The 23,804-nt window shown below is 36.1% G+C and overlaps 1 protein-coding gene and 1 pseudogene across 1 annotated transcript in view; both read left to right on the forward strand.

Annotated features, from left to right (window-relative positions):
• The window catches only part of LNX2 (ligand of numb-protein X 2), an 88,957-nt gene that overhangs the window by 37,480 nt on the left and 27,673 nt on the right, over positions 1-23,804 (forward strand). The window contains exons 2-7 of the mRNA XM_027835267.1: positions 569-746; positions 3,185-3,668; positions 8,870-9,111; positions 10,497-10,696; positions 17,079-17,447; positions 21,815-21,955. Of these exons, the coding sequence (XP_027691068.1) occupies positions 3,268-3,668; positions 8,870-9,111; positions 10,497-10,696; positions 17,079-17,447; positions 21,815-21,955 (1,353 nt within the window). The 5' untranslated portion in view covers positions 569-746; positions 3,185-3,267. The remainder of the gene's footprint in view (positions 1-568; positions 747-3,184; positions 3,669-8,869; positions 9,112-10,496; positions 10,697-17,078; positions 17,448-21,814; positions 21,956-23,804) is intronic.
• LOC114022855 lies at positions 15,230-15,353 on the forward strand (annotated as a pseudogene).

A 23,804-nucleotide genomic window follows, 5' to 3' on the forward strand; every position in this document is an offset into this window, starting at 1 on the left:
TTTGATATAAGAACCATTTTTTAAAGTATTAGAACAAGCCTCACTACTCATTCGGTCTAGGAAATATAGAGTAAATCATGCTAGAGTGAGAGGCATAAACAAAAGTTTCTCCTTAAGTTCAGAACCAGTAAGACTGTCTAGAGACATGAAATGGATACAATAGTGTAGTGAATTTTGTACCATATATACTTTAATCTACTTAAGTGGAAAATATTTTGTATGGCATAAAGTTTGGCCCCCAAGGACAGCTACCTGATTACTGTGACAGGCTAGCCTTTGTTTCAAGTCCCATATCTTGACACTTTCAGGCTCCATGATCCTGCCAGGGAAATTACAGAGCAAATACCAATCTTTATTGGTATAGGGAGTTTGCTTTTTGAGAGTTTCCTATATTATTTAAATCGCAGGTCTGGTACCAAAAAAAAAAATGTTTGGCCAGTGCCCTGTTTATAAATACACCCTATTTATTATATATAATTTGCATATATGAGGTATAGGAAATGCCTGACATTTACTTTAAAACCTGCCTCAAATGCAATTTGAATATTCTGGCCATTTATTCACACAGTGTCAGACTTGGAAGAGACTTCAGAAATCATCTGGGCCAACTGGTATCCAGACAGGAATCCTCTACAGTGCCCTTGACAAGAATTCACCCCATCTACTTGACTTCAAGAAATGAAAAAGCTGTTACCTTCCAAGGGAACTCATTCCACCATTGAACAACTTTAAATGTTATAAGAAAGGTAAATAAAGCTAAGATAAATTAAGCCTTCCTGCAATTTAAATTCATTTCCTAGTTCTGCCCATCATGACCAAGCAAAATAAGTTTTATCCATTTTTCATATCACAGACAGTGCATACCATTTTAACAGACATTTTTCTAGGACCAGCTTTGTTCAGGACACTAGGTTGGGGCCAGGGATTTCAAAGTTCTTTCAGAGTGAAGACATTCATTTTTTCATCTTTGCCCAGTGCCTTGTGCATAGTAGGTTCTTAATACATAAATACATATTGAGTTTAATTAAATGTTTAATTAGAACATATCCTTGTCTTCATGGAACTTACTAATATAGGGATAAGACTCAGTCACAGATAATTATGATACATGATATTATATGGTAAGTATAATAGAGAGAGGGGCAAATAAAATGTTCTGAGGTTTGAGCAAGAATATTGTTGCTAACAGAAGATTCACAGAAAGGCCTCATTTATGTATAATCCTTTAAAATTTGCAAATTACTCTCCTCACAATAGCCTGTGAGATAAGTAGTGTAATTGTTGTTGCTTTCATTTTGTAGATAGAGTTAAAAAAAAAAAAACTTGCCCCATGACACACTAAGTATCTGAGACAGGATTTAAACCCGTATTTCCTGACTCCCAAGCCTCATTTAGGTTAGACTCTTAAAAAAATGGCCTTGGAGTTGGGACTTAATAGGATTAGTCATAATTCAACAAGTATAGAGGGAGAGGCAAGGCATTCCACGTGCAGAAAATAACAGGATCAAATATGTGTAAAGTACTTGGGGATACAAAGACAGATAAGATCCAGGCCCTGGTGAAGTGCTGTTACAAATTAGAATCGAGATCACTTTCACAGACTGAGTTGGAAAGGGAGTTGGGGAGGATAGAACCATACCAGACCACTGTCCTTGAGAGTAAGTTTCTGAACTGTCCGTGTGTGCGCGCGTCTGCGCTTGCGCACGTGTGAGTTAAATTAAGTACATAAAATTAGGAACAAAGAATCAGGATTGGTAGGACAAATGATAAATAGTATGTGTCGTGTTACAATGGTAAGCATTTATTAAACACCTACTATGCTTGTTGCTAGGGACATAAATACAAAGAGAGACAGACAGTCTCTGCCCTCAAAGAGCTTACAGTCTAATGAGGAAAGACAAAACTGAAAAGCTGAAAAGCACAGGGCAGAGGGAGAGAGGTATCCAAAGGAGGGTGGAGGATGATGAAATAGAGAAACAGATGCCCCATAGTAGTGCAGCCAGTTGAGAAATGAAGAGATGTCTGTGAGCCAAGTTCTCTCTTTACATGGAGATTCATAGCCCTACCTTCCAATCAGAAAGGCAGAGGGTAGTGATGAGGTAGAGTCCCAAGGCGGATGAGATCTTATAGGGTGATGAGCTTCCTGGAGCAAGGGAGAGAAGTCCCAAAGTAGTACAACTAGGTGACAAATGAGGAGAAGTCTGAGCTAATCTCTCTCTCCTTAAATGGAGATTTGGAGTTCATGGTCCTGCTCTCCAATCAGAAGGGCTGAGGGTAGTGATAAAGTGGAGTAAATCTAGTGTGACACCATATAGATTAGTTGTTTTTGTAATTACTATTAAGTAGTGGGGTGTTTGAGGGAGAGTGGGGTTTCAGACAGGAAAACCAATTGCTTTGTATCTCATATTTCACCACATTATCATTGCCATCACATAATTGTTACCCCCTGGTTGTTGTTTTTTTGTTTTGTTTTGTTTTTTTCAATCCAAAATTGGTTTATAACCTTTCATTGTGTAATCATCACATGGTATAATTCTGTTCATCATGTGGCTTGAAAGGTAAACTGAGCAGCAATATATTCACCAGTGGCATATGGATACGCATTTCTCTCTTGAGCACTGCAAGCCTCAAGCCTAGAATTCTCAGCGTAGGTGCATTGTCAGTGTTATTTCCAAAAGCCTACTTGCCTGGTTTGTTGTTTAGAGTGCTGCAGTACTAACAGTATTGTTACTCAGCCCAATACAGTTTAGTAATAAATGATTTTTAAGTAATAGTGGCACAATGTAAAAAAAGTTTCATGTAATGGTTGCACCCCACTTTTTTGCAAAAAATTTATCATAAAATCTGTGACAATTATGTGGTGAAATACAGTAATGTGGTATAATATCCTTGCTTTTAACCACAAGTCTTCTTGTCAAGGAAAACTAGGCAATGAAATATCCATTTTGGATGCTAGTTTAGAATAAGTGAAATACATGTTGCCCTCTGTCAGCCTTCTTTTTTTTTTTTTTTTTTTTTTTTGTTAGGAACATTAAACTGTATTTACTGTTCTGGTTTCTTTCTTAAACAAGAGTTTAGTGATATTAATTTGTTGCATTGCTTATTATAATCAATTAATAAGCAAGCATATTTTTAGCACTTCTATAGTGATTAATACTGCTTCTTTGCTTTTGTTTTTGTGTAGAAAAACGGACCATTGAAAGAAAACAAAACCTTAAATATAAGCCTGACTTATGAAAAAACAAAGATTGTACCATTTGGTTTAGAATGGGTACTACCAGTGATGAAATTGTTTCTATGGAACAGAACTCTTCCTTAAATCCTTTGTGTTTTGAATGTGGTCAACAACATTGGACCAGAGAAAATCATTTGTACAATTATCAGAATGAAGTGGATGATGACCTGGTCTGCCATATTTGCCTTCAGCCCCTGTTACAGCCATTGGATACCCCTTGTGGACACACATTCTGCTACAAGTGCCTAAGGAACTTTTTACAAGAGAAAGATTTCTGTCCATTGGATCGGAAAAGACTCCATTTTAAGCTGTGTAAGAAATCCAGTATTCTGGTTCATAAGCTCTTAGACAAACTATTAGTTCTGTGTCCCTTTTCTTCAGTATGTCAAGAAGCCATGCAGCGTTGTGACCTAGAGGCACATCTTAAGAACAGGTGAGTAGTATATTAAGGAAATTAGTTGTTTTGCATATTAAATATAATTTTAGTAGATATTTACAGGGGCCTATAATTTAATTCATGTTATTTTTACAATATGTACTTGTTTTAACCTATTAAGAAATTTCATCTTTAGTCATTTACCATTTGTTTGGTTTCTAAAAAATTTAGTTATTTTAACTTTCACTTTTTGTATTTTTTTAATGGAAGAATGAAAGAAAGTGTTATTATACTCAATCAAATACCATGTTATCCTGTCTTATGTTGTAATGTCCCCTTTCTATGTCCTTGCGGTGTGGTGGAATGAACACTTATCTTGTAGTCAGAAGGCTTGGATTCACAGACCCTCTTATGTTTACTAGCTATGTTTCTCTGGGCAATTTCTTAATCTACTGAAGCCTCAGTTTCTTCATTTCTACAGATGGAGCAAATAATAGTTATACTGCTTATTTCATATGATTGTGGTGAGAAAGCTACATGGTAAATCTTAAAGTGCTATAGAAAATGTGAGGTATTATTTGTTTGCTTTGGGGGGTTCTGATTTTTTTCAGTATTTGGAATGCCCAGCATGGAAGCTCATTCCCCTGATGCATACCAACAACTCCTGTAATTTTGGGTACTGAGAGGTGTCTGAGCCATGTTCACAGAGCTGTTGTATATCAGAGGAAAGGCCTACCCCCAGGTATTCCTTTTTTTTTTTTTAAGGTAATTGGAGTTAAGTGACTTGCCCAGGGTCACACAGCTAGTAAGTGTCAATTGTTTGGTCTGAGGCTGGATTTGAACTCAGGTCCTCCTGACTTCAGGGCCTGTGCTCTATCCACTGCGCCACCTAGCTGTCCCTACCCCCAGATATTCTTGAGGCCAAGGCTAGCTCTATATTTAGTAAATCATGCTGCATTATGTTGGATGTGGAAAACATTTTTATACCGTAGCAATACATACTTTATAAATATAATATAACCCAGTTAAAGCATGGATTATTATGTTCTAGATTCAAATAATAGAGCTGAAAGAGACTTGTCCTGCTACCCCCATGTAACCCCCAACCTCAGTCCAGTGTGAAGTTTTTGTTTGTGTTTTTTTGTTTTGTTTTGTTTTGTTTTGGTGAGGCAATTGGAGTTAAGTGACTTGCCGAGGGTCACACAGCTAATGAGTATCATGTGTTTGAGGCCGAATTTGAGCTCGGGTCCTCCTGACTCCAGGGCCAGTGCTCTCTATCCACTGTGTCACCTAGTTGCCTATAGTGTGGAGTTTTTAATAAGTAAAATTGAACTTCAGGTTCAGTTATATACCTAAAGGTAATATGTGAAAGTTAGATATGAAAAAATTGAAACTAGTGAATATAGAAATACTAAGAGAGATTGTGTGTTGCACAAAACATATTTTAGTAGCCACTTGTAAAATCCTGCCAAGAAACTAGTAATTTTTTCCAAAATAATTTAATATTTGACAGGCAGAGTGGCATAGTGGACAGAGAGATGGTCCTAAAGTCAGAAAGACCTACTTTCAAGTGCTGAGTCTGGCACATACTACTGTGAGACCTTAGGCACATCACTTAAACTCTGGACCAGGCATATCATAGCTAAGATTCTAAGTTGCCAAAAAGATGCTAATGCTCTCAGTGGAATTTCCTCACCAGGAGCTATATGAATGAAACCACAGGCCTGGTCTTATAAAAACAACAACAATAAAAATTTAACATTTAAGACCGTAGTAGCTATAAAAGCAACTTGTTTAAGAGTGTGTTTAAAGTATCCTAGCTTTGGACAAAATTGCCATAGCCTTTTATGATCTATTTAGAATACATTAGTACATTAATATGTAAATCTTACATTGTGCTTCTAAAAGTATTTAGAAAAGGTACAGATAGAACTGTGCTTTATTCAAATGAATAAATACTAGTTTTTATTCATTTGAATAAAGGACAGTTCTACCTAAATCTGTTCTTTCAGTAGGAAAGAACAGCTACACAGATTTTTTTGTATTGGGGTCAAATGAGAGTAGTGAGGAAAGAGTAGACTTAAGAGACAGTTTACAAAACTATATAAATATACATAGGACAACAAGGTGGCGCAGTGCCGGACCCGAAGTCAGGAAGACTCATCTTCTTTAGTTCAAATCTGGCCTCGGATATTTTCTAGCTGTATGAGCCTGGGCAGGTCACTTTACCCTATTTGCCTCAGTTTTCTCATCTGTAAAAACGAGCTGGAGTAGGAAATGGCAAACCACTCCAGTATCTTTTCCAAGAAAACCCCAAATAGAGTCATGAAGAGTCGGATACGACTGAAACAACTGAACAACAACAATAAATCCTACTCTAAAGAACTAACAGATTGTCCTGACCTTAAGAAAGGCCTCATCATTTAACTTGTACTGATTTTGTATATAAATATTAAACCTGTATCTGCTTATACACATTTTTTTGATTCACCTTCCTTCTTAAGGAGGCTGATAGAAGAAGACCCTGGACAAAATCTTTGCCTTAAAGCAGCAGTTCTTAAAGTGTGGTCCATGGACCCCTGGAGGTCCCTGAGTCCTTTCAGGGGATCTACAAGGTCAAAACTTTTCATAATAATAATTTATACATTATATACATTATTTGCTTATTAAAGTACAGCTCCCTTTTCCAACTCTGTATAACCATGAGGACAGATTTTCTTCATATGTTTTAACCATAACAACCTGTCACAACAGATTAAATGCAGAAGCAGATTATGAGAATCAAGCTGTCTTCTATTAAGCCAGACATTAAAGAGATTTGCAAAAATATATACAACAGTGCTGCTCTTTTCACTAAATTATTTTTATTTTGGAAAATATAGTTATTTTTCATTGAAATGTTATGTTTACATGTAATAGTCTTATTTTTATTTTAAAATAAATATTTTTAAAATGTATCCATTTTCTAACACATTAAATATTGATGGATATAACCCATATAAATAAAAGTTCTTAGGAGTCTTACATAATTTTTAGGAGTTTAAAGGGGTTCTAAGACTAAAAGGTATTAGAACTACCACCATCAGGGATTAGTAAGAGTTAAGTCAATAAGCATCTATTAAACACTGGTTGTATGCCAGACACTGTGCTAAGTACCTGCCCTCGAGGAGCCTACATTCTAATGGGGGCAGGCAACATATAAAAGCTGAGAAGGGAAGGTTTCTAACCTGGTAGAAAAGTTTGAAAAGTCAGGAGCAGAATCAGGAGAGAAGTGAAGGATGGGCAGAAATGGAGATTTTGTGAGGAACTGACACACCAAGGAGATGAAGGGACCCCACAGACGGAGGGATCTTCTGGGGTGAGAAGTTAAAAGAAAACACTGACCAGGATCAAAAATTACTGCAAATCTGGAGAGCCCTCAAGAGACACAATCAGGTAAAGTCAGGAGGAGATGATTGACACCAAAGCTTGTGGGTATTTCATAGGATCTTAGACCTAGAGCTGGAAAGGACCTTGAGACCATTTAGTCTGGTCCTCACTAGAAACATCACAGCCAGTCCTCCGATTCCAAAGTCAGTGCTCTTTCTGCCAACCATGCTGCCTCTCCCTTGTGTCTAACATTCTAGTCTGCCATCCATGTAATGTAACATATGACTTAAAAGTTTTAAGAGTGAAATAACATGGTATATTATTTATTGTTTAATGTTTAGTACTTTAAAAAAAAAACACACTTGTGCTGGGACTTCTTAGGGTAAATCAGACCTATAAATCCATTTGTGTAGGATTATTGATGGCGTTGTATATTCTGACCTCTATGTGTGTGTCCAGCATGAGGGAAATTTCTTGTGGGCCATAACTGTGCTTACCTGTAAGTTTTAAGACGCATGATACATTGTTGTCCACTGTCAGTCATGGGAATATCATGTGAATATGACACTGGGAATATCAAAGTGGCAACTTTGACATGGCAAGTCATGGGGCAGTTAGTGTTTTCATGGTGCCCAGGATTAGTGACTTCTATCATTGCTGTGCAGGCATCAGCTTCTTAAATTGTAAAATATAAGAAGTGTACTTTTCAAAATAATGCCTCCAGTACCACTTTGTGTAAGTATTGAACTTTTTCATTGTTTTTCATATGTTTCAAAAATTTTACTAGTATAAAGCGCCCTGGTCTTGGGATTAGAAGGCCTCCTGATTCTGATGCTTACTAAGCTATAAGACCTAAGGAAGTTAATTAACCTGTTCACCTCAGTTTCCTCATCTGCGAAGGGATAATAATACTTTCATACCTCACAAAAGTTGTGAGGAAAGACTTGGTAAACTTTATGAAGTTCAAATGACTAATATGTAAAGCACTAAGAAAACCTTGAAACACTATGTTAAAACACTTAGAGTCTTAAAGAGTCATGTGGAGTAACTGGCAGATTTCCTTGCCCGCGATCACTTGGTCAGTTTTGACAGAGAAAAATTTTATTTATTTATTTGTTTGTTTGTTTGTTTATTTAGATTGATTTATTTTTAGTTTTCAGCAATCACTTCCATAGGCTTTTGAGTTTTAAACTTTCTCCCCCTCCCTCTCTGCTTCCCTTCCCAAGATGGCATACAATCTGATATAGGCTCTACATACACATTCCTATTAAACATATTTTCACATTAGTCATGTTGTAAAGAAGAATTAGAACCAAAAAGAGGAACCACAAAAAAGAGGAAACAAAACAAAACAGGAAAAAAAAGGGCATATAAGTATGCTTCGATCTGCATTCAGACTCCATAGTTCTTTTTCCGGATGTGGATAGCATTTTCCATCATAATACTTTTGGAGATGTCTTAGATCTTTGCAAGAGAAAAAAATTAAATAAATTTTTTCAGACTCTGAAACCGGCTCCTTATCTGCTACATCAAGCTGCCTCTCCTTAAATGTGCATCGAATTTGTTTGAAGTAACATGTCTGGTAGTAAGCATTATTTTAATTGTTGCTTAAACATGTGTTTCCTGATGTTTTCTATCCTAAATTGTTCTGCATTTATATTATGGGACGTTAAATAAGAGCTTTGCTTGAGTGATAGATTAAATCCTTTTGTAGACAACTTGAAGATACTTTGAGGTATTATTTGCATATAAATAATTGTCATTGTTTGGAAGGGTATTTTGATTTAATTCAAATATTAAGGCATTAAATTTGTGATCTGTAACATTGTCAATTTTTTTTCTTTCTTGACTCATTTGAGAAAGCAACCTAATGTTCTCTCTCTCTTTAGATGTCCTGGAGCATCCCATCGGAGAGTTGCTCTAGAGAGAAGGAAAACCAGCAAATTAAAGGCTGAAACTGAGAATGAAAATGGATCCAATGTAATAGATCACCCTGGTACTTTATCACCAGACAATACTGGGACAGGAACAGTGCCAGCAGAGCGGAATTTGACATCAACTTCTCTTCCTATGTGGACAGATGAGCCTGGTCTTGACAACCCTGCATTTGAGGAAAACACAGTAGCAGACAGTATGTGTGGTTTACCTCCATATCTTATATTTTATTTCTTAGTGTCAAATTTGGACATTTTCAGGCTTATCAGTATGACAAGTTTTTCTCCATTCAAAACAAAACATAAACACTCATTTTTTGTAGTAATTATTAATGGCAAACTAGATTTTCCCAGTTTACTAGACACTTATTAATGAAAAATTTGCATGAGAGGAAAAATTATGTTTGTGAGAGGAAAAAAATTTTGCCTTCACATATAAAGTTTTATCTTGGCACCATTTCTTCCTTCTTTCCCCCCTCCCCTTCCAATTTTGGGCCACAAACTATAGGTAGTTGCTGTTAAAGTTTTCACCTTTTTTATTTTTGGTTTTTGACCTGGGTGGCTTTAACAAAGCAGTATATTTTAGCAACAGATTCCATCCCGATTTCTAATATGGAACGTGTCCCCTTGGGTCAGACATCTTCCTGCGTGGAATATTGCCCTGTTGATGAGCAATAGACAAGCTAACCCCTCATTTTTCTGCATTAAATAGTACTGACTTTAGCAGCTGGTATTTTAGAGAGGAAGCACTGACCCTCACCTCAGAAGAAGCTTATTCCTTTTTCTCTTGTGTATACAGTCTGGGTAACTCATTAGCACCTTCATCTTCAACTGGTTTCTTGATAGATATCAATAAAGCCTGCTTTTATAGAATCATTTAGGAAGACAAGCCGTGTTAATGTCTAGGAATAAGACTTAGGTTATTGTATATTATTGTAACAATCTTTTACAAATTACAATTTATTTTTAAAAATTTTATTCCTTTCTCCTCTGTCTATATATGTCATATAATCCTGTCAAGGCCTAGTTCATGTTCTACCTCTCCCATGAAACCTCTTATGATTATTCCTATTACCCTTGATTATCACTCTCTCTTGATCTCTTACAACATTTATATACACATAATTTAGTGCTTGATTTTGTATTATCTTAGTCATTTTCATGTCAGCTAATCTGGTCTCCCCCAATAGATTGAAAGCTTCACATCCTATAAATAAGTTGTGTCCCCTACATTGCCTATCACATTGCTTTGCACATATTAGGTAATTTTTGAAATTGCTGTTTGATTGATCTGAAAAAGGAAAACATGATAAAAATCAGTATTAGTTGATTTTTCCATTCTGCATAGCAGTGTTTTGTTTTAAAGCAATAACTCACATTTTCCTTATCTTGGTATATTGCCAAGATTCCCTTTGAGAGATCTTTTAGCAAATGGTAAACCAAGTCTAATTAAGTTTTTGTGTAATACTTTGTTTCTGGAAATATCTTTCTGTTGTTATCTAGTAACTAACTTGACTGAAAAAATGATAAGGTATAAGCTATAAAGCACATTTTCACTTTTTTTAATTTTTAAATTTGTCAGCTTCACAACCACCACCTAGTTTACCAGAAGGGGAGATTACTACAATTGAAATTCATCGGTCTAATCCTTATATTGAATTAGGAATTAGTATTGTGGGTGGCAACGAAACACCTTTGATCAACATTGTTATCCAAGAAGTTTATCGGGATGGCATAATTGCAAGAGATGGACGACTCCTTGCTGGAGACCAGATTCTTCAGGTATACACTCTAATTGAATGTTATCACCTTGCAGTACATCAAGTGATTTTGAAGACTGGAGCATTTTCCTTTCCTGGCAGTGGAACATGAGTTACATAAATACTAGCTTTATAATTTTTAGATTGAAAGCAGATTTGTTAGAATAGAGTTTTCAAATGAATCAATTTCACAAGTACAAAATAGGGGAAGATGGCCAGACAGTTGATTCGTGAAATTGATTTTGGGGTATAGTGGATTATAACAATGTGACGAGGCAGCCGAAAAGCTGAAGTGATCTTGGACTGAATTAAGAGAAGTATAGTGCCAAAACAAAGGAGATGTTAGTCCCACGGTAGTTCACCTTGCTGAGAGTGCAATTCTGGATGTGGCATTTTAGAAAGGATAAACAGACAAACCATAGTGTGTCTAGAAATCATGCCATGTAAAGATGTCTTGAAGGAAATAGGAGTTAGGGAGAAGAGGCAGTTGGAGGATGGAGAAGGAACGTGATAGGTGTCATCAGATATTTGAATGGCTCAGATGATGTTGTAAAGGTGATTCCTATTCAGGTATAAATTTAACTAGAGGGTCTTATCTCAAATTCTTGGTTGGATTTTTCTATTTCATCTTTTGTAGTAAACATTGGTACATAAGTTATAATTATATTCATCATGATCCTTTTTCTTTTTATTTGTCATGAGTAACTGTAGCATGAAATGACCATGTGTTCCATAAAGTGGGTCCTGTGGACTTTACATACATGATGAAAACAGCTCTACCAATGGGAAATATTTAGTCTTTGGACAAAAAGATTTAGAAAGAGCACTTCCTGCCAGGATGGCTTCCTGAATAGGAGGCATACCACCCACCTGTCACATACCTAGTCCAACAAAACCCTAAAGTTCACACCAGACCAAATAATTATCAAGGAATCCAATAAAAACCTCCAATAAATGACTTATTCCATCCCAGAACTGCACAAAAAGTCAGTGCCCAGCATGATACTACAGTGCTCAGAGCAGGACAGCCCAGATCTAGGGCCTCTGAAGTCCCTGACATTCTGTCTTATACCAGAAAAGGCTGGAGGAATTACCAGTAGTGATGTCAAAAAAGGGAAGGGGGGGCATCTTAACATTTTTAAAAATGCACAGAAAAGAACAGAAGGAAGTTCAGAGGGACACATAGATAAGTAGAACCATTTCGAAAGTAATTTATAGCATTTGTTAGATACTGAAGCAAGTGAAATGAGAGATTCATGAAATGAAAAGTTCATGAAATGGAGTTCATGGTGTCAAATGCAGTCTTTTTACATGTTCTGTGTGTAAGGAAATGTTCCCCCCCCCAAAATGATTGGGGAGTAGGAAAGGGAGACAAAATAGCTATCTTCAGATAATTGGAGGACTATATAGCCTTCAAGAAAGGGAAGAAGGAAGAAAGGAAATAGTGATTTACTAAGTGCCTGCTATATATGGGAGGCACTATATGTGCTAAGTACTTAAAAAAATGTTGTCTCATTTGATACCCACAACAATCCTGGAAAGTAGGTATTGTTACTATCCCCATTTTACATTGAGGAAACTAAGGCAATCAGACTTAATCCCAGTCGTGTAGCCTGTAAGCGTCTGAGGCTGGATTTGAACTTGGGTCCATTCCTCATTCCAGGTCCAGCAATCTTAGCCACTATGCCACCAAATTGCCTCTTCAAAGTCAGTTCCAACTTTGAGGTTCTGTGGTTCTACTCTCCATTACAAGAGCTTCAAGGTTGCTATGAATTTGTCCAGTGCTTGGGAAAATTCTTGATGTAGCACTCTCCTCTCCCAAGTTTGACTGCCTCCTTTATCTGTTTCTCCTAGATGTGTAGGGGAAAAAATGAAATCATTGTAAAAGTTTGGGGGAAGAAGGTAAAATTGGGGCAAAAGCAACAGTTTTTGTTTCTGTTTTTGTTTTTCCAGGGTATTGCATCTGAGAGATTATTGCTTCTTCTGTGTCCATAATAAGACTTACTTTAATCTTTCTAAAGTTCACAAGGATAAAGCTTTTTAGGAATGCAGCAGAGATATAAAAGTTAAGAGTATGAAAGGGCAAGGAATGATGAGGGAGAAATTGACCAAGCAACAGTGACCTGGGTTCAAATCCTGGTTCTTTTCCTTACTACCTCTGTGACAGGGGCAAGTCACTACACCCCTTGGGGTCTCAGTTTCCCCATCTGTAAATTGAGTTGGACTAGATTGCTAAGGGCCTATGTCCTTTGAAGTTCCTCTCATGTCAGATTCTTTGATCCTGTAATGCAGCATTTTTGAAAATCCAACACATACAACCTATAATCCGGTTATTAAAAACTCTGAGCTAAACAATGGAATTTTTAGCTTTTCTAGAAAATTTTAAAGATGATATATTTCCAAGTTACTTTGCTCCATTCTGAATATTTTGAACCTTGAGGTATGTGTTGTGTGGTATGTGTGCTCGTGCATGTATCATAACTGAACATGAGTTAATAATGTCTTTAGCAAAGAAGAATGATTAATGAATTTATTAATCTACATCTTGTTCATCTCTATTCTAAAGATAATTATCTTTGTGAAGCCCTTAAAAAGTAACCATAATTTAATAATAATTGATATAGCCTTTATGGTTGCCACATAATTTTAAAACTTTAATATATTTGTAAAAATTCAAACACGCCATCCCCCATAAATAAATATTACTGTCTAGAGAAAGACTAAAGACTTTAGATCACATGGATAAATGATGTATATTGAGAAGCCATATATCAATGAGACTCCCTAACTAATGGATTTACTGACAGATTTTTTTTTCCCTTTAATGGATATTAAAATTAAACTTGAATTTTAGCTGGTATGTCTTGTCCCTTAAGTGGAGCCATGCTCCCTCCCTTTAAGATCTAACTGAAGTTTAAAAAGGACTTTTTGCTGTTAAGAAACTGTTATATTTGACTTTGGGTGAGTAGAATTAACAAAATAGTGAGCCCTTTGAAAGGTACTTGTGCGATGTTGAGGCTGAAAGAAACATGTGTTGATGAATTTGAAAAATAGCAGAATCAGTTCTTGCTTGGCTGAGGGTTTTTAAATTGTTTCTGTAAAGTCAGAACAGAATTCCTGGTCCTTATGGTTTTGAACAGTTCCAAGTAGTTCTTTGCCTAAATTTAGTCAGCCCACAATGATCTTATTTCCAGATGTGATTTTAATATGTTTGTGTATGAATGTATGTATGTATGCAAGTAATAATTACCACCTAGTAGGGTTTGCTTATTTGCATTTGGAAAATTGTGACTTGCTTTGATTAGCTATTTTATTTAACAAAAAAGGTGACATAAATGAACAAGCAAAGGGAAATAAATTACTCAGGTAGTTTTATTGTATGCTCTTCCTGTGGAATTATATATGTGAATGTTGTATTATAATGAGTGTTTGAAATTTCTGATGACTTTCTCTAGATAAGAGGTAGGGTTAAGGGGAAATTCTATTTCACATTTGATTATCACCAAGAAGGAATTGGTTTCTGCAGTGGAAATGGTGGGAACTTTGGGTGAAAGTGACCACTCTATCCTATTTGTGGTAGAGAAGAGAAAGTCAGGGCCTCTCTAGTCTGATGTGAATATTAGGTTTTGAGAGAGCAAGTTTCAAAGGATTCACAAAAGGGAAGTGGACTAAAATTCTGATTAAAAAAAAATGAGGCTAGAAGGGATTGGAAGCTTTGTAGGGTGAAATTCTGATGACATTAAGGAAAACAATTCAGATGAGGTGGACCAGCCTGATTTACATACTAACGGACTGTCAACCAATGGAGACTTTAAAAAAATAACTTTTCTAAATGCAAGCTAGGGCAGGTAATAGATGATTGTAAAGTTTTATGAAGCAGACGTAAGAATAGTTTCAGGAGTACTGAATCTTAGATGGAACTAAGGCTGTGAAGGAAAGCCAAGGAAACAAAAAATGAGTTTTTTAGCTGTGTTGACAGAAAGACAAGCATCAGAGAAGGGATGGGATGACATTTTTTCCTTCTGTGATTTTCCTGTCACCTTTCTCCTTGAATTTGAAATAACATTTTGTTTTGCTGATTTCTTACACATTTAGTATGTAATGTATATTTTTTATGTTTTTTTTTTTCCTTATCCTACTAATGCTCTGTAAACTCCATGAAGGCATTGATTGTGTATTATCAAAATTTGTCTACCCTCCCCATAACTACTAACATAGTGGTCTGCAGATAGTAGGCACTTAATTAATAAACGTTTGAATGAATTGCATTGAAGCTATGAATGGACAGCTAGGTGAATCAGTAGATAAAGAGGCAGACATGACTGAAAAACATCTGAACAATAGCAACAACATGGTCCAACTTTAGTAGTTTGGTAATAGTGTGAGTTGGTAATCAGAAGTGATTTAGTAAAGAATACAAGGACTTGAATTAGGTTCCAGGGATTGTATCCCCATAAAGTGGTAGATGATACTATTTTAGAACTAGAATGGAGCTTAGAAATCATCTAGTCTATTCCTTAATTTTATTAATAAGTAAACTAAGATAAGTAAACCAATAGCTCCTTGGCCATTTGGCTAAGATGAAGTATAGTATCTGTTCTTATCAGTTTAATACCTGATATATAATGTATCAGAGGATAATACATTAAATGGGTTTTTGCTACAGAGGAAAAAATTTTAGAGGCAGCTCTAAATAGCTTAATGGATAGAGCACTGAGCCTGGAGTCAAGAAGACGTGAGTTCAAATCCAGACCGTGACACTTAATAGCTGAGTGTGTGGGCAAGTCACTTAACTGCCTCCAAGGCAGACAAAGGTTAGGTGGCCCAATGGATAGAGCTCTGAGCCTGCAGTCAGGAAGACCTGAGTTCAAAATCCGTCCTCAGACACTAGCTGTGGGACCCTGGGCGAGTCACTTAATCTGTTTTAATCCACTGGAGAAGGAAATGGCAAGCCATTCCAGTATCCTTGCCAAAAAAAAAAACAAACTCATACTGGGTCATGAAGAGTTGGATATGACTGAACAATTGAACAGAAACAAAACTAAGACCTCAGAGATGTTAGGTGTACATATTCAATTAAACACATGATTAGTAACAGATCTTGGACTAGAATAAAGTTCACTTGATTCCTACCACTGTTTTACACACACACACACACACATACGCATGCACACGCACGCTGCTTTCAATCTAGCTGTGACTCAGTAAATTAGAATTTATCTTTAAAAATACAATTTTTAAAATGACCCTGGTAAATATGCTTTGTTCTGTTTTCTGTTCTTCAATTCCTTAATTGTAGTACTTCATGGTTGTCACTTAGATATTTAACTTTTTTACTTACATATCAATTTCTCCCTACAGTATCCCTGTAAGGCAAAGCACTCTTATTTTTTTTAAAATAAGAAAATTGAGGTACAGAAAGAGTCCTTTATGTATTAGATTCATTCCACATACTAGTGGCAAAGCTGGAATAAAGTTCTTAAATATCTACTTAGGATATGGATCTGTGATCCATTGGCCTAAGGGTACTCTCTGCCATTCTTTTCATCATTGTGTCATTTTTTTTTATTTATATGTTTAGATATGAATTACTATGGTACCTTAATGAATAAACAAATGTAAAAGCTTGCAATGTGCCATCTGTATTTTATTATCATGTCTTGTTGACAAGACTAGAGTGAAAATAAAAGGTATTAAGTGAAATACTCTAATTCTAGTGAAATAAAATTTTATTATCTAAATGAAACAATTCAGAGGAATGGAAGTTTACTGAGCTGAGAAGGATGTATCTGAGAAGAAAGACAAGTCATGATCTAATTTTAGATAACTAGTTTGGAGATCAAAGAAATCCATATAATTATTTTTTTCCCTAATCCCTTAACATACAAATGTGACATAAAACAGTGACATTTTAAATGTTTTAAGCATAAGGTAGCTATGTGGGAAGTGGGGGAGTCATTTTGGCTTTTGTTGTTGGGTCTTGAGGTTTTTTCCTTTCTAAAAGCTGCTTTTTTTCTATGCATAATCTTATTATGGGCTTTAGGAAGGCTTGTGGTCATGTGACATGACATACTCTACTTAGAAACTATACAACCTCCTCAGTGGTTCATCCAATTTAGGTAACATATTGACAGAAGTCTTTTAGTAGTTAGCCCAATTAAAGATGTTCTAGCTGCCACCACTCTGTATACCCTGTCCATCCTCACTTATACTTCAGTAACTTACTTTTAACTTGATGTTATAAATAAGTAATCTCTTAAGTGTCCTCCTGAGAAATTATCTTTGTAATAATTGACTCTTAAAGTGTATTTTAACTTAATTCTTTGGAAAATACTGTAGAAACATTCATGCTGATTAGATTAAAATGTTAATGAGTGTTTGGGTTGTAATCTTTATTTTTTTAGGTCAACAACTTTGACATCAGCAATGTGTCTCATAACTATGCTAGAGCTGTTCTTTCCCAGCCTTGCAGTGTGCTGCACCTTACTGTGCTCCGAGAGAGACGTTTTGGCAGTCGAACCTATAGCCATTCTGATAATAATTCTTTACGAGAAGAGAGCTTCCACGTGGTCCTTCATAAGCGGGATTCTAATGAACAGCTTGGAATTAAATTAGTACGAAGGACAGATGAGCCAGGTGTTTTTATTCTTGATCTGTTGGAAGGAGGACTAGCAGCCCAGGATGGCCGGCTCAGTAGCAACGACCGAGTACTCGCCATTAATGGACATGACCTGAAACATGGCACGCCTGAACTTGCTGCTCAGATTATCCAGGTAAATTCCATTTGATACTGACTTTTACTTGTTATGCAAAAGGAACTTTATTACCCCCAAGTGGCAGTATTTGTTAATGAAGAGGCAAATAAACTTTTTTACCTATTTTACATCACCTGACTTTATCCTTGTTGGTATTTTTCATTAAAAATTAGTCCCAAAGAGCTTATAGACTGGATGTTTCTTCTGGCTTGATTATAAATTGAAAGGAAAGGAAACACTATTCATAAATACATTACCTAAATATAATTTGTTAATACAAAAAACAGAGAATATGATGTAGTGGATAGAGAGCTGAACTTCCAGTCAGGAAGACTTGAGTTCAAGTCCCGGCTCTTCTAGCTGATGGTGGCCAGTTCTTGATTGAACATTTGTCATGTAGAATCTCAACATGAGGACAAGTTAGGGAATTGTGGGTGGCTAAACTCGCTGTATTCACTGGAGTACACAACATTCTCACTCTATCCTTTGTTTCGTAAGGTTAAGTTTTTGGTTTGGGGGTTTTGTGTTGTTTTTGTTTTTGTTTTTTTGACCAAACCTGTAACTTCATTAGTATAAGAAACTCCTGATGAGAAGCTAATGATGACACTTTTCTGCAACTTAGTCTTAGAGAGTTGCCAGGGGCCCTAAATGGTAAATGACTTGCCCAGGGTCACAGAAATAATATGTGTTGAAGGTGGTGGGTGGGGTCTTGATCCCAAGAGTGCCCACCTTTAAGACCAGCACTCTAGTCACTAATCTATGCTGTCTCTTATGTGATTTATTTAATTACTTATATTCTCTCAAGTCAGTGAGAATTGGTTTTCTCAAAAAATGAGTACAGTGCTGCTTCTAATTCCGTTCAATTAAATAAACATTTATTACACACCTAGTATGTCCCAGTAAATTACTTTGCATCTCTGGATTCACTAAAGAAGGAACACACACTTACTGAGTGTGGCAACCTAATGGTAATTGGTTCCATGAAAATGACCACAGGAAACAACTAAATGGGAATAGCTTTTACAGGCTCAGTGTTGTAAATGGAAGATATGTTAGGCTGTTGGTAGTGCCATGTGGGATGTACCAGAAATGGAAAGATTTGTATCATGAAATACAAACAAACATTTTATGATTAAATGCACTAAGGAAAAAATATACAGTGTAAGGAGGCAGACCAGTATGGAGAAGAAAAGAATGTTCAAAGAACAATTACAGACAGTGTTTGAAGACTAACGTCTGGTAAAGAAACTCCTACTATTAGGGACTAATCCTCTGGGAGAGGAATTCCTTCCACCTTAGTCTGTTTGACTGGAAGTCAGTAAATCAGGAGTCTGGGCTAGAAGATTAAAAAGTTTAATTAGTATCAGTTGATGGGTATTTGCCAAGTGGATGTCAGCATTAAGAAACAAAGGGAGATACACACACATGCAGGGTTTTATACAGCTTTAGGGTGACATTTCCCGCAGCAGAAGGAGCTATCAAGTGAGGCTGCTCAGTCACCTTCCTCATTTGGGAGGCTGAGTTATGGGAACAGATAGTCAGGCATTTGAGGAAGAACATATTCGCCTTGGGGTCTCCAGAGCTGAGAGATCAGGTTTGTTCCAATTGGGATGTTTTCTCTCTATTTAATCTCATCAGACTATCTTGGTGGAGCAGGAGACTTCCTTCCAGGTAGAATTATTATAGGCTCATCCTCTGGTTGAGCAAAAGACAGACTGTGAGTCTATCTCTGTTTACACAATCCTGTAGCTTTGCTTCTTCGATCTCTAAGGTAGCTTTGGTGGGTTTTTTGTTTTTTTGTTTGTTTTGGTTTGGTTTTTTTTGTTTGTTGTTTTTTTGAGAAAAGCTATTTCCTTCAAACTCACTGGTTGCCTCCTCTACACTACCCATACTACACTAGCTATAAATCAAGATGTGGACGATATACTGACAAATATATGAGGAGATTATATGTTTGCAGTGAAATATGATTATATTTATATCTTTAAATCGTGTGTTATTTTACAGGATAATATCTTAAGTCATGTATAACTGAAACTGTTTAGAGCAGGGGTTGACTGTAAAAATTGTTCTTAGTTCCAGGCAGCAACTAGCAGGCTGTTTTTGCTAGAGAATTCTGCATTTTGATAATCCTTATGGTAATCAAATTCAGTGTTTTTATAGACCCAAAAATATCTGATTCTGAATTGCTAAAGTAGCCAGCAATCAAATGTCCTTCCATTTTTAAAACCCTGATTAATGATTTGCTCCTATTCCATTTAGGTGTTTAGCTGTTTGATAATCCTAAAGCTCAAGGTTCTGTATATGTTAGGATTTTTAACATCAAGCATTGGCATTTTCTTTTTCATCCTACCCTCGTTCTCTCCAGTTTGGAAGTGTAGCTTCATTTTTTTTTTTTTTTTTAATTCCTTCTGCAATTTTGAAATATTTGTTAGAAACTTAATTAAATCACTCAGCCCCTCTAAAGTTTCATCTTTAAAGTGAGAATTATACAATATTTATAGTCTTACAAGAACTGAATTAGAGAATGAATGTTAAGCATTTAAGTGTTATATAAATGTGAGGTGTTATTCCTAATCATAAAATGTCGAGTTGAAACTAAGTTATGCATTTTAGTCAGTGAAGTTTATTATTGCATAAACAAACTTTAGAGAGACTTCAGTGCTTAAGTTTTCCAAACCAGGAGCTAGAAATAAGCATATTTCTTAGTGCTATTGATTTTAAATACAGTTGGTCTCAATTCTTCAGAAGCTACTTCATAACAGAGTTGATAAAGCAGAGTATATTTTCCCATAGTAAAAATATTATAACTGACCATTCTATTTCTAACCAAGGACTTATATCAAATTAGAGATATGACTAACAATATTTTTGAAGGATAAAGAAACTAATAAATTTCTGCATTAACTCGAGACAAAATTATATTTGAAGCAATAGAATTTGAGTAGGAAAGAACCTTAGCAGTCCTCTGGCTCAACTTTTGTCATTTTATAGATAAAGAAAATGAGGCCAGGAAAGGATAAATGACTTCAAGTTGGAATTAGAACCTAGGTCAACTGAATCCTAGGCCAATGTGCTTTCCATCAGAACATACTTCTTCTCTTTATAAAAGCTCCATATATAATACATGTGTTACACACATTGATTGAAAAAGGGGTCCCAACATTCTGTAAAGTTTGCTTGGTGTGGGGCATGGGGCACAAGGTGCTTCTTACCTGTGTTTGCATTAGTGTAGAACAAAGGTTCTTAATCTGGGGTCTAAGATTTTGATTTTGGTTTGTTTGTTTTTTAACTTAATAACAGTATTTCAGTAGAATTGGTTTTCTTTGTAATGGTTATGTGTTTAAAAACAGTATTCTGATAAAGGTCCGTAAGCTTCACTAAACTGCCAGAGGGTTCCATGACACAAAGTTGAGGACCCCTGACATGGAGAATTCTTAGGAAATTTTTTTTGTCCAGATGGGTAGCTATTTTGTAACTTTTTAGGTTGGACAGTTTACTGGGCCGCTGGAAGGTTAGATGACTTGCTCAGGATCACACAGAGAGAGTATGTGTCAGTCAGGACTTCGCCTTCTGATTCTAAGGCCACTGTATTCAAGAAGCCACACTGCCTTTTGTGAAACATACAGGAATATACAACTTTGCCAGATTTTTAGGAATCGTTTAGATGATCCCATATATCTTTAAAAAAAAAAATGTCCAGGAAAGTTTGATCTGATGCCTTTTTTCATCTCAATAAACTGACCGGTATGTTTAAAAAAATAGCCATTGTAGCACCTAAATATTTAAAGAAAGAAGCCCTCATTAAGGATTTTAGTTGTGAGTGTTCAGAGAAGTTGCTTCTTGAATTTTGGCCTTTTTATGCATCTTTTCTTTACTTTTGGGGGGGTGGGGGGGGGACACAAAAAGTTAGCCTGAGAATGAAAAGTCAGAAGGAAGGACAACATACTTCTTTGTCTTAGTAAGACAAACTAGGGATTAGAGGTGGTGGGCAGCTCTTGAACTGATGAAATAGATATATACAGAAGTGAAATAAAAATTTCTGAGATACATCTGTTCCATCAACATACACACATACACATGTCAATCTGAGGACTTTAAAAATATCACCTGGTAAAATGTTTCTTTTTCTTGTTGTGTATTTAAGTTTTAGTATTTAAATTTAAAATAAATTAAGAAAAAATTATCAGCCAGCAGTCATCTTCTCTCCCTTTTCAGTGTCTCCCTAAGTCGTTGCCCAAATGAGCCTCCGCTGCAGAAAAGTAGTCAGATTGAGAATTGCAGGAAGATGCAAAGTACTGAAAAACAATGGCTACTTCTAGTTAAATAATTCTTAAATTGGAAGATATCATTAATGACTGACTGGAAATGTGTGTTTTCTCCAGGCTAGTGGAGAGAGAGTGAATTTAACAATTGCAAGACCAGGGAAACCACAGACCAATAATACGAACAGGGAACCAGGAACTCACAACAGCAGCCAGCACCAGGCACAGCAACTGTATCACAGCCGACCCAGCTCACATAAGGTGAGTGCTCTTCTTTGTGTTTTAAAAGTCCTAAGAGGATGTTGGTCATTATTAATGCTTTTGTTAAAATTATCTCATGATTAAAACTTAACCAAGAAATAGTCTTTTCTAAATGATGCAAGAGAAAATTTGAGATATGCTTAGTACTATCTGGTAATTTGGACAGTGACTCAAAAGGGTATTTAGCCTCTTGGCCCATCATAAACACTAGCTAACTGATTTGCATGTGTTCTGATGTGATAGTCTGAACTTGACAAATACCAACAACTATGTTTGTTGGTAAAAAGAACAGGAAAAAAATATGTAATTATGAATCAGCTCTACATCCAACTTGTTTCCTTTTTTTAAAGTATATAATAAATTCTCTTTTCTTTTTGTTTGTTTGGCAGCACTATTTTGAGTACTTTCAAAGGTCCAGATAGTTTGTGTGGGGCAGAAAAAACAGGTAATAAGTCAGTCTGTCAGCCAGGCACTGTGCTAAGTGCTAAGGTTACAAAAAGAGGCAAAAGATAGTCCCTGCCCTCATAGACCTCACAGTGTCCAGGTTTTAATTCCAAAATTCAGAAAACAGAAGGATTCATCACACAGTTTATCTCTTCTTACCTTAAATGGTTTAGTTAAACTTAATCTCAAGTAAACTATGAAATTATTTTGCCAAATTGAAAGATGTGTTTGTTCGCTTATATCAAAATAGAAGTGAAATATTAGCCATTTAAAGATGCCTCCTTTAAATAAAACTTCAACTACTTTTTTAAAATTAAAATATTTATTAGTCTGCTTTAAAGCTCTAAATAACTTCCAAAGTGCTGTTGTAGTTTGTGTGTATGTGTGTTTCATACATGCATTCTTGGTATCCCCAGAAAAATTTAGCTAAGCAGCAACACCTGGCTTTTCTATCAAGCAATGCTTTTACACCATCTTCTGCATTAATGTGCAGCCTAACCTGATTTGGATTGTGTCATCTGATCCATTACTTATGAGAACTTAGGTTCTCTGCTTTTTATTTCAAAAACTGGACAAAAAAGACTACCTATGTAGTTGAAATCTGTTAATTTTTTCTAGTATAGTTACCATGGTTATATAAAATGAGAAATTATTTAAAATGGGATTTGGATCATTTGTAGCATTTCCTCAGACCTTTTATTTATACGTTGTATATTAGATTGTCCTGTGACAATCAGAGGTGGGGTATCTCTCTTAGTCATTGCTGGCCAGATTCTTGCCAGAGTCCTCCTTAATAGGCTGATCCTTCTCATGGAAGATGGTCATCTACCTGAGAGCCAGTGTGGCTTGAAACAGTTGATACAGTGTTTGCTGCCCGACAAATCCAGGAGAAATGCCAAGAGCAGAAAAGAGGTCTGTACACAATGTTTGTAGATCTGACCAAGCCCTTTGATAATGTCAGTCACGAGGGCTTATGGAAAATTATGTCAAAATTTGGTTGCTCAGAGAAGTTCATCAGCATTGTACATCAATTTCATGACAGCATGCTTGCCCGGGTTATGGATCATGGATGATGCTCTTGTGTTTTCCTAGTCACCAGTGGAGTGAAACAAGACTGTGTGCTTGCTCCCATGCTTTTTTTAGCATGATGTTTTCAGCCATATTGTCAAATGCCTTGAATGAGGTCAAACATGGCATCAAGGTCAGCTGCTGCACTGATGGTAAATTCTTCAACTTGAAAAGGCTGCAAGGCAAGACCAAAGTGGAGGGAGTGTTGGTGCATGATTTTCTGTTTGCAGATGATTGTACACTCAGTGCAGCCTCTGAAGCAACAAATGCAACAAAGTATGGATCAATTCTTGCTGTTTGTGCTAATTTTGGCCTAACAATTAATACCAAGAAAATA

The sequence above is a fragment of the Vombatus ursinus genome, unplaced genomic scaffold (genome assembly GCF_900497805.2).
Source record: "Vombatus ursinus unplaced genomic scaffold, bare-nosed wombat genome assembly UNPS02014813.1, whole genome shotgun sequence".
Lineage (NCBI taxonomy): Eukaryota > Metazoa > Chordata > Mammalia > Diprotodontia > Vombatidae > Vombatus > Vombatus ursinus.